The sequence below is a fragment of the Aquila chrysaetos genome, chromosome 5 (genome assembly GCF_900496995.4).
Source record: "Aquila chrysaetos chrysaetos chromosome 5, bAquChr1.4, whole genome shotgun sequence".
Lineage (NCBI taxonomy): Eukaryota > Metazoa > Chordata > Aves > Accipitriformes > Accipitridae > Aquila > Aquila chrysaetos.
The window spans coordinates 42,065,087-42,081,658 of NC_044008.1; the positions used below are offsets into that span (position 1 = coordinate 42,065,087).

At 41.8% G+C, this 16,572-nt stretch overlaps 1 protein-coding gene across 1 annotated transcript in view; it reads right to left on the minus strand.

Moving 5' to 3' along the window:
• The window catches only part of RAB8B (RAB8B, member RAS oncogene family), a 29,478-nt gene extending 15,319 nt beyond the window's left edge, over positions 1 to 14,159 (minus strand). Inside the window, 1 exon segment of the mRNA XM_030014793.2 lies at positions 13,707 to 14,159. Coding sequence (XP_029870653.2) covers positions 13,707 to 13,830 — 124 coding nt within the window. The 5' untranslated portion in view covers positions 13,831 to 14,159.
• Positions 14,160 to 16,572: the final 2,413 nt, after the last annotated feature.

Consider the following 16,572-nt stretch of genomic DNA (forward strand, 5'->3'; position numbering starts at 1 on the left):
ATGTAAGGACAAACTGAGCAGAGATGCTGAAACAGTTCATTTTGCTACTTTAGTTTTTAGAACAGTAGCTTACTTTCAAGGCATCACTGTTACTCTTTTGTTCTCCCCTCATCCGTGATTTTAACCCTATAGTCACCAGAGCCAGTATCTCAGGTTTTTCCATGGTACAGAATCAGTTTCAGCTAGGTCTCCACTACAACTTTTCCCTACACAGTACCACTTTTTGGACTTACAGGTTGTCTTCTTTCTTCTTTTAAACAAAATTTCTGTTGCAGAAAACGCTACAGCACAAAGAAACCAAACCAAAGTATTCTGGCTGGAGTAAGTAAACTGCTAACAATAGTACTAGCAAATACTTCCTGAAGGTAAAAAGTTTCTCTGGTCTTCAGTCTGCTTAGCAAGAAGGTACTGGAAGGGTCATGTTCTTGAAGAATACAAGTAGTGAAAGACAGACAGAAAAGAAAACACATACAAATGAATGTAAAAAAAAAAAATAAAAAAAAAAAATCACTTAGTAGCCAGGGGCAAGCAAGTATTAGAATTCTTAACATTTACCTGTATTACATAGTTAACCACAGTATTTTAAGATAATTTTTCATGTGGCTTAACATTAGTTTGCAGCAGCTGGACCTTACATATGAGAAAGCTGTATGATCACATGACAATTTCTGTTGATTTTTAACTCAAGTTGATTTAATACATTTCCCATTTCACTAAGTTCATGGAGTCTGTGTATTTAATAACATTTTTCTGGTGCAGATGTAGCAAAAAATCAGCCAGGAAATCAAGCCCTTTCAAGATGCAAATAAATGTTAATCTCTGATAGTGTATACTAGCCTGTATACCTACCACAGTAGAGTATTTCTCCATCTCTGGCAAAGCAATACTTTATTTAAGAAAAAAAAAGAATTAGTACTCAATGTACTGGCATTTTAAATGGTTTAGTTGTCTTTTGTTTGTGGGTGTTTTGGTTTTTTTAAATATACAAGCCAAGTGAATTTAAAAAAGTGATTAAACACCAAAAATTGGCAAAGAAGCTGTGAAAAAATTAATACCTGATTTGCTTGCTAGAAAGAGTCTCATTTTAGACCCATCTATCAAAGAATATAAAAGAAGCACCACAGCATCAGATCTTGTTTATCAAACTAAAAATTAAGAGATCTCTTTTGCATGACCTGCACATAATAAAAACCCCATGCTCTTAAGGAAGTTATCTTCCTACTTATCTAAATCTTACCTTACTCTTTTGAAGTAAGAATGGAAGAAGTAAAATTAAATGAAAATAAAAGATTTCTCCAGTGGGATTCCCTGATAAACAGAAAGTTTGTGGCACTTACCACCATTGGACATAGATCACAATAAAAAGGAATTCATTCCAAGATGGCGAAAGGAGTCGAGATAACAAAGTCTCGTTACCCTTTTGAACAATACAGCATCAGAACAACTGGAATTTATGCATCAACTTTTAAGCTGGGCTTGCTCCCAACTTCCCAGCATTGGTTCTTCCTTGCCTACTGTGTTTATATGTGGGGTTTTGATTTTTTTCAATGGGCAGAGCTGAGAGGGAGAAAAATTTACAACTTCTTTACTGCAAGACACAAGACACAAGAGTCTTCAAGATATACAAAAAGAAAGGGAAACATTTTCCTGCAGTCACTGGGAGTTACGGCTGAATTAAAAGCAACTTAGAAATGAGCAAGCACATTTGTAACTTACCTTCAAAGAAAGGAAGTGAGAAGAGGCACATGACTGAAAATCAATATACTTGACCTTCAGTTTCTTGAATTCTGGGAGAGAACTTGGAAAATACTTCTACCTATAGGCTTTGCTTCTTGTGAACAGCAAGCCACTAAGTTGCATAGATGAACATGAGAACTAGTAAGCAGTAGTACTTTTACAGCATAGCTGTAACAGCTGGTATTGTTCTGCTGATTCTCCAAAGGATGGCTTTGAATTTGAGAGCTGTCACAAGCCTGTTACCTCCAACATACTGCAGCAGTAAGTGTTTCAGAATCAACTGCTGCCAGTGCACATGCTTTTCATTATATTTTGAAGAGTTGTGATTGGTACTGAAGGACACTGAAGCGCTCATTTACACACCTTGCCCATCACAAGATGACAGATGTGCAGTTATCGGCACTGATCACACACACGAGCTTTGGGTGGACACGTGAACAGAGCTAGAGTTTCAACATCTTCCATGCAGATTCCAAGCATGGACATACCTACAGGACAACACTCTTCCAGAAACCTGTTTTTTTCCATATGCATCCAACAGCTGAAGGACATCAGTTTGTTCCCATAGCTTACCCGGGGATTATTATTTTTGTTGTTCTCAGCAGTAGGAATTGCAGGGTTTGGATTAAATATACAACTTTTTTTTTTTTTCAATGTTTTTTTTAGAGGGCATGTTTTCTTGCGCTACATCAGTATACTGTCTCAATCTATAAAGGTAGATCAATGAAGCCTCAGAAATTTGCTTTTATGTGAGATCTTTCTTGAAGGATTTCAGTAAACATAAGAAATGACCAAGTAGGAAACAATATCAGTGTAAAAGGCAGGGTGGGGAACACTTGCAACACACCAGTGTGTCATACAGCCTCACGCAAAAGAACGAAGTCTAATCATTTTGAACTTGAACGTTTGGCTTTAGTCCCTAGTAACATCTGCAAGGCATTTTCAGATTATCTCAGCAATGTCTTGTATCACTATGTAAATTAAAGACGCAGTAGTCTTTTATTGCAACCATTCAAAAATACAGATTAACATGAAGCAACACACCAGGGTGAAGGTCAACATTTTTTAGAAGCTGTAAGATAAACTTATTTTAGAATTATACACAAGTGCAACCAGTTTTATTCATCCTTTCACAGCTTAAAGGGACAAAGTTGTATTCTACTCCTTCTGGACAGCCCACAAGAATCCATAAAACACTACTAAATTCAGAGCGGGCTGAACAGGCTCCTTCAGGTTAACTGGCCTTGCTTCATCTTACTATTCACACATACAAAGATTCTAATACCAGTGTCCTATACAATGATACACAGAGCAGTGTCTTGCACATTGAAAGATATTAATACAGTAACGTTCTTAACATCAAACACACTACACTGGCAAAATAAATATATACAAAAGGCTGAAGTAGGTAAGGCAATAAAGAATGCGGGTGCCATGTGTATATACAACATAAGGCAGTTTCCTGCTCATAAAACCTTGAAACTTACTACCAAGATCAGATCACGCTCATAATGCTAAGCAAACTGCCACTTCCTTCAGCATGTGTCTCCTCAGCTACCGTACAGCTACCACTCTAAGCTTCCTTTCTTAAGATAAACTACTTTCTACTTAAAAGAGAACAAGGGATTCAGAATACAATTCACAATCATCAGAATTAGACCAACCTACACTTGAAACATCCAGGTTTGACAGCTCAGTAACCTGCACTGTAATCTGATTATCATATAAGATTTGAATCCAGTGATCCTCAGCCACTCGTTTGTAGCAGTGCTCGTTTGAGTTCTGCCACCACAACCATGCATTGCAGTGCTTCAGTGTGAACACTAGAAGATCCTGCAAAGTGAAATTCTCTTTTCAGCATTTTGAATTCAGAATTTACAGATTGCTTTGAGCAGCCTTTGAATTGCACGATTTTAAACACCCAAAATACTCAATCCAAATTTAAAGACTATAGAATAACACAATAGTAGAAACTTATTACTGCTTGACATGAGTAAAATTACCAATTGTCAACAACAGCCCAACTTTAAAAGGGACGGGTCCCTGCAGAATGTCTTTTAGAGTTTACAACCTAGGTACTACAGCGCTATGAAAGTGCACAGAAATTAACCTATGTCTACCTCTCGTTCTATTTCGAATGTAAAATAAGCTACAATTGGTGGTAACTCAGTTTCATCTAAAATAATTTTGTAATAGATTAAAATTGCACTACTGATAGACAACAAATTTTGTTTATTTTAAGGATTATTTATAGACTGACTGTCTCTAAGAGGAAGGCACTAACTTAGCTGCTTTGAGAACTTATTCCTTTCACGCCAATGTGCAGCTGGAGAGCAGCAAACATTAAAATCAGCCAACAGACTTGAGTTCAGGCTACAGTTTCACAGCTAGCTGAAACTAGGATAGGTGCTGCCACTGAAGAGTCATGACCAAATCCTTTTCTCTTTTGATCAGGTTAGTTTTCATCTGGGTGAGTTCCATAATTCAGTTTACCATCATCTGTAATGACAACCGATGGCGTAACTTAGGGAATAGGCACACACAGTCACAGCTCTCCTCCTTTGAATAGCAGACCACAGACTCCGTTGAGCCGATCATTAAATTAAAGCCCTAGTGAATACAGAGCAAAAGGTGGCCCACAAATAGCTTGCGAGCAGCTCCAGTGTGGACCCTACACCAGGACATCACCTGACCAGCTGCAGCTCTATGCTAGTACAGGAATTGCTCTGTATTTCCCACTCCAGCTGTGACTAGATACGGAACAGAAAGAGCTGCAACAATCTCTCAAGGACCCAGCCCCATACTCACTTAACCTGTAATGCAGCAATGGGAGATTTGTGCATCTGTCCTCTACTTTGAAGCTCTTCTTTCCCTCAGGTCTCTGGGATGTGCAGCACATGGCTTTCTACTGCACAAGAAAAAACAACTTTGCCACATGTTTTAATGCGTAAGAACACCAGATTTTCCCATTTAGAAGGTGACTTAGGAATACAAATATTTGGTTATTCTTTCAGAAGCCCAGTGCTTCATATGAGATGACATGTGATTAGTCCTTATCAAAAGCATCATTTAATAGGTAAGACCAAAAAGATTGAAAGTGGAACGCTGCAGAACAGAAGATGATCCTGAATCTCCTGCCTGTAAATCAGATATGTTTGTAGATGTAGAAAACATGGAAAATGCTGTCTTTAACCAAGATAATTCTAACTGAATATTGCTGTTGGGGGGGTGGGGGGAAGCTCGCTTCATCCAAAAAAGTTAGCATCTTAAGCATCCAAAAGGTCAAAAAAATGCCTTATTAAAAAAATCCTACGTAACCAATGCTACCTTGCCACCACGATTTAAAGCTCATTGTTCACTATTCATGTACTATGCTTCAGTTGTGATGATGAGAACAGGCCAACAAGGTTAGGTTTGGTTTTGTTCAGTAATTTTGGTCCAGATAAACCTATATGACTGTCCAGTGAGAAATGGAGATGCCACTTCTTTTTCAAAAAGGCCTCTTAAAGTTTTCGGACTCCCATTTGATCTGCATGTCTATTCTGAATTGGTTATTCAGACTGAAGAAATAAAGACTTGTGGGCCACACCATTCCATTGTCTGTTTACAACAGAAGAGCTACTACATGAAAAGCAAGCATACAGTGTCCCAGAATTCACAAAGCAAAGGAAGAATTGGTAAGTCATTAATCACTTAGAAATAAAAAAAAACCCCTTGCATGGTACAAAAAAAATGTACTTTGTATCTTCTATTCCAGCAGTACCTATGATCCCATCAGCTGCAGACTTAAGACAGGTATGGAAGACTTGATGACAAGTTAGTATGTACAGTTAAATACTGCTATAGCCCAACTACTTGGGCTGCCAAGCACCTCCAGAAATTCAGGGATATCAAGATAGGGTCAGAGGCAGAGGAAAAAAAAAGCTGAATTGGATAATGTTGGACAGAGCAGGTATAAATTACACATGACCACTATAAAAATAGAAGTGATTAAAAAAGATGAGCAGTGATGAAGTTTTTGAAAGTTTTATAGGAATGCAGGAACACACCACTCATTAAACAGATGAGACTTCAGAGGGCACAGACCTGCTAAAACTGGAAGCAAAAGTACATAGAATATGGGTATTGCCAGCAACATAAACACAGATAAAAACACCAAAAAAAAGCACGTCAACAATGGTAGTAATACAGTTCTTAGCTTTGTAACTGATACTCTGGCCAAAAGGATCTTGGTTATCTATGAAGATCAAAATGTCTCATCCAGTAAGAATTATCTTTGTTAAGATAAATCATCTAATCTAGGAATTTCAATTAGAGGCTGAAATATGGTCATGTTTTAGAAGCAAGTGTGTGAAGTACCTAGTGAGGCAGCAAAATCAGGCCAAAAGTCAAAGCAGAAGGTTTAAAGTTACTGAAGTTATTTTTAAAGATGGCACTCTCAAACTTTGGGAACATCATTTTTATCAGAGGCTTTTTTAAACCCATGTTTTTACATGGCAGTAAGTATGTGGTTTGTTTTTTTTTTTTTTGCAAGTGAAGGACATGAGGGAGGAATGGCTGCTTTATTTAACTTATGTGAATGAAGAAATAGGCCTTTTTTGAAAGGCTTTTACTACCTACATTAACAGGCAAAACCACATAACTTATTAACGAAAGCCATACTTGTCTTTATGGCACATAACAGTTTTCTTTTCCTACGTTATGCAAGGTTCTTTTAATGTCCTCTTCCATCTCCTTTTCCTGTGTTGCATATTCAAAGTACTGCTCTCTAGTCACTTCTGCTAAGCCAGGGAAGTTCTCCCAGCCAGCAGCTACTCTGACTTACTGTATCTTCCGCCTTGCTTCCATGCTTGGGTTGACACAGATACCTTCCTTCATCTTTAATCCCATCAAAAGTCACACCACACAGACAAGATTTTTTTTTTTCCAGTAAAGGAAAGCTATTTCTCTCTGGCAGATGAAAGAAAGAAGGATTGGGGCGGGGGGGGGGGGGGGGGGGGGGGGACACGGACAGGGAGCAGTGTATGTATTCCCTGGCTGGCAGCCACTTTAGCTTTGCCCAATTTCTTAAACTCAACCTTTTCTTCCCAATTTCCAGATTTGGTGCCAGACTCCTATTAGTGGCCAGTCTGCTTTACACGTTCTTAGATGTTGCCATACATATAAGAGAACACCACTGACATTCAGCATCAGGTTTTTTCTCTGGTACCCAAAGCAGTAGAGTCTGCACAGCAACAGCAAAACAGGTGCAGATCATCTTAAACTTGGTCAACTGTTTGCTCTCCCTAGCAGAAGAGAAGTCTTCTGAAACATGCAGTATTTTACTTGCCTTTAAAACTACATATAATCTAATCAAAAGCATCATAGCATACATTTAAGAGGAAAGCTTACTGCAAACCACAAGATTAAACTGATACTACATGCAATTAGTGGTCAAAAACCCTTTAAGAAGCACTAAATTACATCCCACTGCAACCCCTGTTGGGACAGGAAGTTGCTGACTGTCATGCTTCAACCCCAGCCAGCAACTAAGCACCATGCAGCCACTCGCTCACCTCCCTCACAGTGGGATGGGGGAGAAAATAATGGAAAAAAAGTAAAACTCGGCGTTGAGATAAAGACAGTTTAATAGGATAGAAATGAAAAAAAAAAAAATAGAAGAATTGGAATATACAAAACAAGTGACCCACAATGCAATTCCTCACCACTCGCCTACTGATGCCCAGTTAGTTCCTGAGCAGTGATCTGCCTCCCACCCTGGCCAACTCCCCCCAGTTTATATACTGGGCATGACATCACACAGTATGGAACATTCCTTTGGCCAGTTTGGGTCAGCTGCCCTGGCTGTGTCCTCTCCCAACTGCTTGTGCCCCTCCAGCCTTCTTGCTGGCTGGGCATGAGAAGCTGAAAAATCCTTGACTTGAGACTAAACATTACTTAGCAACAACTGAAAACACGGGTGTGTTATCAACATCCTTCTCAAACTGAATCCAGGACATAACAGTATACCAGCTACTAGAAAGAAAATTAACTCTATCCCAGGAGACCGACTTAAGTTTTGAGTTGCAAATCCAGCAACTATGTGCCTCTGGATCAACTCTGCTTGTACAAGAGTCTTACACAGTGCAACTCCATTGAAGTTAGTATTATTCATAGTTTATTCATATTAGAAAAGGATCAGATCTATTTTATATATCTACGGCCAGCTTGATGGACTAAGCACTTAAGCTACCATAACATCTGATTAAAGATAAAAAGCAAATATAATACCCTCTGAATTACAAACAGACACCTAATTTCTATCACAAAACGTGAAATCAAGCATCACTATAAATACTGCATGTATTCTTCATCACCTATTACAAATTTCAGGTAAACTCTGAAATAAGTCAGTTCAAATGTATTTCTACTAAAAGGATGCCCTATTTCAGGAGGACTAGGAAAGCCTTCCAAAAAAGTAAATAAAAAATTCCCAAACAAAAGCTATACGTCTTCAATACCTCTCTCAAAGCCTGTATCAATCAATCAATACATTTGTTCCTACATTCATTCAACGTTAGTCTGTGTTCTTAACTTTGCATTCAAACCAAGTCACAAAAGCAGCTCTAAGCTGCCCTCCTGTCACTCACATAACCAGATAACACATAACCAAGACAGAATTCCATCTGCCAATTAGGAATAGGCATAAAACAGTTAGACATCTGTCACACTGTTTCAGAGCAACATGCAGCAAAAAAGCTGCAACAGCTTTTTTTAATAAAAGCCAAACAATTTCACTTACATTGTTGGCCTGTTGTAGAAGATGGTAGGGTAACACAATCTCATCAGCAGATGAAAATCAAAGTCCAAGATGTCTTTTGTTACCAGCTAGGTGTTAGTATCAAATTTAAGGTCACAGGAGACACAAACCTTAATGCTTTTAACCTACGACGCCTCCAACTACAACACCTTCTGATCAACATCAGGATAACATCTTGCTGACCACCCATCACGTACCTTGAAAACGGAGTAATTCCTCCAGTTTCATATTTACCTCCATAATGCTGTCTGTGCCTATTCCAATGAAAACCCTCGACTTCCTTCTCAAACTGTACTGAAGAGATACCCAAGTCCCAGATCGTACGAACCTTTAACATGCACTCCCACTCCATAGACACGAATAATGGTGCCACCCGAGACACTTAAACTAGACTCAGTCACTTCAGTCTTACAATTCATTTATTATGATGACCACTAATAAAGTACTACCGACAACACCTTCCTGACTCTGACTCTTCCCTCCCTTTGCTCATCTATCACTGATGTGTGTTTTCTTCTACAGCGCCTACCATCTGGAGAAGCCCAAAAGAAATTGATTGAATGAGGATAGGGAATGCTGAAGCTTAATGGGAGGGGGAAAAAACACAACAAACCAACAACCAATCTTTTGTCTATCATACAAGTAACCGTGGGGAAGAGTAGAGATATTCAGTGAGGCATAATTTGACATGACTACACTAAAACAATTTCCATTACACATTACAGACATGGAAATTTCACTGCAAAAAGGAAGTTGATAATTTTGCTTGTCAAAGGATTTTCATCAAAGTGTTCAAAGGTCAGCATACACGTGCTTGATTGCCAAGTAGTGCCCTATTTTGCAAGATGTAGACTAAGGAAAAGTTACTTCTGTAAAGTCAACAGATTGTTTCAACTCTCAGATACAGTACTATCTCATGTGGGCAACTTCCTGCCAAATGCTAATATCATCTTGGATTAAAAAAATAAGTAAGACAAATTTTGTTTCAGAGTCAGCAAGCCTTTGTACTAAGTCAGAAATGCTAAAAGATATGAGTTTACTCTCATAGAAACCAGTTTAAACAAAAAGTTGAAAGGAATGCAAAGAATAAACCTTATTATTTGCAATGATAAACCCAATCCTGTTTTACCAGACAGCACTACTTGAACAGCAAGTTAAGATACTTAGAGACTGCTAAATTAATGCTTCTTATTCTTGTACACCACACTGAAACTACTAGCAAAATGCACATGAGATACTCCAAGTTTTGCTTTAGGAGCTGTTGAAGTGTGAAAATGAGCTGACTCAACTGCATTTTACTTTCTGTGTAGAACTGTGCAAAAGCAGAAGTTTCCACTCAGGAAACATACTAAACAACATAACCTTATATAACACATTCCCGCTGTAAAAAAAGTTTTATCCCATTTTGACAGTGAAAAGCTGATCCTCACAGCAGTATTATGACTTGTCAATCCTTTTAGAAATTTTCCAAACAGAGCCCTATATGAAAAATTTGAAGTTGCTAAAGGCCAAGAACCTGCCTTGCCTAAAGCTGCTGAAGGCCTATCTGTGTTTTCACACACTGAAACCACATCACTCAGAATAACCAAGAGGATCATCTGAGAGAAAGATTGCTGGTTCACTTCTCATAATGGGTAGCAAAGTTTGCTGAACATACTAGTTGTGCCAGGTAGTCAAGACAAAGACAGAAAGACTCTTGCGCCAAGAATCGCCCAAGAAAGAATAAAAATGGTCTGATAAATTATAAATATACAGGCACTGCGCCTCTACCCTACTTCTGATGCAACCATCCGCCACAGGACACCAGGCTGGAAGACCTTACTGTCTGAATCAGTACAGCCATCATTACAGCATGACCAAAGTCTTGAGGAGAAAAGTTGAAGGACCCTTTGCAACCCTCCAAGCAACCTACAAGGAGGTAGCCTTACAGGCATGTTTTGCATGACAGCAGAAGAGCAGAGAATCTGCAAAGTACAACACAAGTACATCATGCAAAATGACAAAGTAATGACAATTCATTACTGACTCATTTCTATAACGCGAACATTGAGGCTAAGTAAAACAAATATTCTATAATAAAGCAGTATTTCCATATCCCCCTCCTACTTTCTTTTTTTCCTTTTGGAAAGTGTTTCCATTGGTCTGGTAACTGAAGTGTTGTGGTTTAACCCTGGTTAAACTACTAAACAACAAGAGGAGTGGGAAATTATAAGAAAGGTATTTTGTGGTTAGGCATGATGTGGGTCCTTTCATCATAGGAACAAAGTTTGCTTTAATTTCTGGATGTAGAATCCAAGAAAAAAAAGTTGAAGCAGTTAAAAGTTTAACCCCATGTAGTTAAGAAAAACCTCTAAATGACTCGCCTCATTCACAAATAGCATTTACATACATAAGATTAAACAATAAAATTTGATGTCAAGACATCAAGCATATATGCCTTCTCAGACTTCTACAGTTAGACCAACTGTGATCTTGTTCAGAGAAAGACAGACCAGAGGAGAACTAGGGCACACTAAGGGCACATAATATTGTGGGTGCTAATTAGTATCATTGTGAATTGAACACACATTGTAACAGTAAGTACCATCATATTGCAGAATCCACTTTTTGGAGAACATACAAACAAAACAGCCTGGCAGCTGATACTTCAGGAAGACTCAGTGTACTCAATGAGGAATGCTAATCTGGAGACCTTAGAACTTCAACTGGCAGGGGGGCCTGTTTGGGAAAAGCACTGCATCCCTGCATGTCCCTCTGCAGCACAGGTTGGCTATGCTTTACCAGTCAAGGAAAAAAAAAAAAAAAAAAAAATCAGAATTGTTAAAAGTGGAATGCCCCTTAGCTCATCAGATGTGTTAGTTATGATTGTAAAACCGACTAGTACTGAGCAGCCACCATGCACTCACAGAGAGCGAGCCAGAGCACGCGCCTCTTCAAGAGCAAACAGATTAGATCTACATGATTGACCTAAAAGTAATACAAGCAATACATGAGGAAGACTGAAAAAAACCCAAGTATTTTTATTTAAGCAGATGTCAGCACTTTATGAACAGTTTCACTATTTCCTGCATTGTCAACTTTCCTGTTTGTAGGTCCTTTGCTAAAAAATAAAAAGGACTGGAAGAAACAAATTACAAGAAGGAAAACATAACTGCAGAATCACAAATACTACCCATGGAATCAGAAGTATGCCTCAATTATTAGTAAGTTTCTTCAAGTTGAACAGTGCTGAAAATAAGACCCTTGTGAAAGCAAATACTATATTTACTGAATAAGGTTAAGTAAAAACAGCATCACATTCACAATCCTCAAGACTTCAAAGTGAATCAGTGAGAAAAAGAAATATCAAGGGGCTCAGCAGCTCAAGAAACATCAAGAAAATGGTTGGCAGACAGACGCACCCATTTATGTTAGCTATCTCTTTAAAAGTATAAAGAGATATTTTATATTTAGCATAATACCAATGTAGGCTTTTTTTTTTTTAAACTATACAACATTTATTAATGTCTATTAAGCCTTTTATTCTACCACAGATACAGCAAAATACCTTTTTAGGTAAAATGCTGCTTGGGCCTTGATCAGCTGGTGTTACTGATACAGCATTTTGAAAATGGTTGCAGAGAGAAAAGAAATGTGCCATTTTAATTCTGCAGAAATATTTTTTGAAATGCATAAAATCTGTTCTTAAAGCGTTAGAAATGCCAGCCATACCTCATTTAGTCAATCGCATCTGCCTAAATAAAAATTTGTTTCTTCCCTGTGCACCGAGTTCAGCACGATAAAACGTCTGAAGATGATACCGCATTTGGGTAACATAAAACAAGTCGCACATTACTCCACCTCATCTTTAAATCAATTTATTTCCAATAAAGTCTACTCATTCTCTTAGTCTTATTTTTCAAAGCCAGCATTAGTTTTGCCCTCCTAAATGCTAGCAACCTCCACCACAGTTTACCCCTTCATCCCGAAGTGTGCTTCATTTTATTTTAAGAGTGACCTCAACTACGAGTAGCTAACCATAAATCTCAAGTCTTGTCAGACTGAGATTTCAGTTCAGCAATACCTCAGTGAAGAACGTGAAAATTTTGCTTACGTTTAGTTCAGCAGAAAGTTATTTTAAGATCGACAAACCTTACAGAAACGTAAGTCACAGCAGTCTGTTTTGATGTATCACATCTCATTACCATTAAAAGATACTCCTTGAGCTTTAGAAACCCCTTTTCACCCCCAAATTTATAACCAAAGTCAACTCTTGTCAAGCAGGTTCCTCTATCTAGTCACTAAGGGGCTCCTAACTCCAGTGGACGAAGGAGCTTGAACAGAACTACTCCAAACCTCAAAAGCGTGAGCTACCCGCACACGAATGCGCACAGGCGTTCTGAGGAGTTGAGAAGAGAGTTAAAACTATCTGCCGAGAGCGGTTTGGTCACTGCCACTACGCCGCCCGGCAAGAGCCACGGTTAGCTTCAGCAGCCCAAGCCCCCTTCCACTTTCTGGAAACTTACATCTCAACACGAACCGCACCATAACGGAAGAGCAAGAAAAAACCGACCGAAAGACCATCCTGTAACCCAGCCAGCGCCAGCGTTCTGGATTTCGCCTGGCACTCGGTCCTGACGCAGCCCCGCGCCCGCCGTTCCTCGGGCAGCCCCACGGAAACATCCTTTCCGCCACCGGCACAAACAACAGGCGAGAGCGGCCCGAGGGCCGAGGCCGAGCCAACTGTTGCTGCCGCCGGGGCACAGCGAGGCGCCGGGGCCGCCGGAGGACCGCCTCGCACCCTGCGGGTCCCCGGCAGGGGCCGCGGCACCCAGCCGCCCCCGACGATCCCCCCTCCCGCCCCGCCTCGGCGGGAACGGCGCTCCCCAGCGCGGGCGGGCTGGGCTCCCGCTCCCGCTCCCCCCCGCGGCGGCCGGGGCACGGCGGCGGCGGCGGCGCCCCGGCGCCTCCTCCCGCACGGGGCCCGTAACGGCCGCGGGGCTCCCGCCCACAGCCGCGCAGCGGCCACGCACAGGCCGCCCAGCGCGGCCCCAGCCCCGGGCGGCGAGACGGGCGGCCTCCCTCCCGCCCGGCGGCTCCGCTCCCGGCGGGAGGGCCCCGGCCGGGACACCTCTCGCCCACCCCCCCCGCCCCGGGAGGGCGGCGGCCGGCCGCGGCCGCGTCCCCTCACCGATAGTGGAGATGAAGGTGGTGTTGAAGGCGTCCTCGCTGAAGCGGAAGAGCAGGCAGGTCTTGCCCACGCCCGAGTCCCCGATCAGCAGCAGCTTGAACAGATAGTCGTAGGTCTTCGCCATCTTCCCTCGGCCTCGGGCTCGCCGCCGCCGCCGCCGCAGCAGCAGCAAGAGGCGGGTGAGGGGAGGGCGGGAGGGAGCAAAGCGCCGCCCCAGCCCGGCGCCCGCTGACGGGACGCGGCGCCGCCTGCCTCACGGCGCGACGGAAGCGCCCCGCGACCGACGGGAGATGTAGTCCCGCGGCGGGCCCGCGCCGTGGTCCGCTCCGCTCCGCTCCGCTCCTGCCGGCGGCCGGGCCGCGGTCTCTTCCAGCTCGGAGCCTTTAACGGGAAGGCTCTGGCAGCCGCCGCCGCCGCCGCTCCGGCCCGCACGGGCGAAAGCGGCCAGCCCGGCGCCCGCCTTCCCTTCCCCGGCCTCGCAGGCGCTCCGCTTCTCTGCGCATCTCCACGTGAAACGTGGGCGTAATCCTCGAGGCTGAGTTTTAAAAACCTACCCGTGCTGACGCCAAGGAAGCCGGCGCTCAAACCGCGAGGTCCGAGACCTCGCATTCTTGGCGCTCAAATGGCAGCGGGCGCGCGAGTCCTCTCCAGAGAAACACACGCATCTGGAATTTAATGACGCTTGGAGAACTGCTATCGCGGAGCAGTCGGGTGGCCTCACTCTACAAGGGACTGGCCTAGATTCTTGGAAACTAGCTAGATTTGTAACGGGAGTCGTGTATTTTATCGGCTCAAGTGACACAATAAATAATGGCATAATGCTGCACGTCACCAATAAGCACAGCTGAAATGTGTCTGTGTGGCCCCAAATGTTCACTTGTGGCTTTGGGAGCGTCGAGTAAGGAAGAAACTGTTGTTCGCACAACAGAAGAACAATTTTTGCACAGTCTCAGGCAGCACTAAAAACGTGGGTATTCTAGAACAACGTGTGGCTATTCTAGAGTACTTCGATAAACGCTTTTCCCCATCTTTTTCCACTGATCATTATCTCTTGGTGTGAGGCTGCCTCATTATGGATTCATTATGCTGGGTTCCCCACAGGATGCCACAAGGCACTACAAAAATAAATAGCATTACTGAAACACTTTAAAATGACAGCGAAGAGCTATTGCTTTAATTTAATTTAAAAACTGTAGCCTTTAGACAAGCTATAAACAGAAATCCAACACTATAAATCACTACAACAGTTCTCACTTCCCTCTTAGGAAAACAAAGGAAAAAGAGCCGTTTTTCCCCAAATCATCCACTAAGGGATTGTCATCCTGAGCCACCAGCTTCCTTTTCAGGTCCCTCCAGGCTTCCCCTCACCTCCGTGCAGGAATGGCCCCTTGGCACCCGCTGGCCAGGGCACCGCTCCCGCTAGTCGCCCAGCGGGGCATCGTGCTCCGCAGCTGCCCGGAGTAAGGCAGGAGTGAGGTGCGGCGTTAGGAGGCCCTGACGGCCCCTGTGATTTCTCCTTAGCTGCAAGTGTTTCAAGCACTCTCTAAACGGGATTGAGGGGTGCAAATGTGATTCAACCGCCTAACGGCAGTCCAGAGCTACCCGCTCCTAAGTGTCTCCCATCTGCAGCCAGATCTACTAGTCATAACGCAGCCTACAAGTCCTTTCTCACTTTTTTTGGGGTGTTAATTTGGCAAATATATATGCTGAGTTCTATACAGAATCAAACAAAATTAGTTTTGAATATTAAAGCTCTGTCATACATGGTGAGCCTCCATATTCCAAGCACACAAAAAATCACTCCATGACATTAACCTACAATTGGATGGGGTGAAATAGGGCTAAACTGGTCTAATGCCTGGCTACTGCTGTATTTCTGCAAACTACTCTGAGGAATCACTCCAAACAATTACCTTCAGCCATTATAAACCTTGAAAAAGCAAAAGCTATTCTGCTACTAGTTATTCCAAATCTTCCTTGTTAAGGGTCTCAGTTTGGTGGTGTTCCTGGCCAATATATGATCATGACAACAAACCATCAAAAATCCAATGACAGATCTGCTGTAAATCTCTGTACGAGGTGAATTTAGTAAGAGCCTGTCATGAATGCTAATCTAACTTCCAGCGAATTGTATTAAACTCTGATTTTATATCATAGATGCTGTGTTGTGATTCAAGTAAAAATGTTATTGTTTGTTTCATTGAGACCTCTGGGAGACCAGGATATCATCTGATAGAGCAGTGTCAAGGCAGCAAAACAAGGCGGGGGGGGGGAGGGGGGGAGGAAATTGCCGGTTCTTTTTTTTTTTTTTTTTTTTTTTTTTTACACACTTGGAGACCTCTGCCCAGTTCAGGGTGGAATTTGGAAACATGGCTGCTTGGTTCATTTTTGTACTGTATAATTAGCAGTTGGGCGGTTTAGATGTTAAGATGGGTTGTTACGATACTTATTACAAGATTTAAGTTTATAAATGATAATGGCAACCTGGCACTGAAGCAGTCAAGCCAAATTGGTTAATTATTTCAGACTAGCATGAATAATCAGATTATAGGAAACTGCAAATGAAAAACTAATCTCTGAAACATTTCCCTGTATCTGTATTTTCAGAGACATGAGTTGCTATGTACTGTAATTACGGCCATACTACACAAGATTACTACACAATCGTATTTCAGCATTGAAGAGAGTAATTTTGGGGTTAATATTCACTCTTCAGTTTTATGGAACAAATAGGCTTCCATATGTCTCTGGAGCAATATGTTTGTGATCGCCATCTGTTACTCAAGAGTAGTTTTATAGAAAAATAATGCAAATTACTTCTCTCTTTAATTACACTAGTGCTTTGCAATATTGCGTTCTGTTCTGA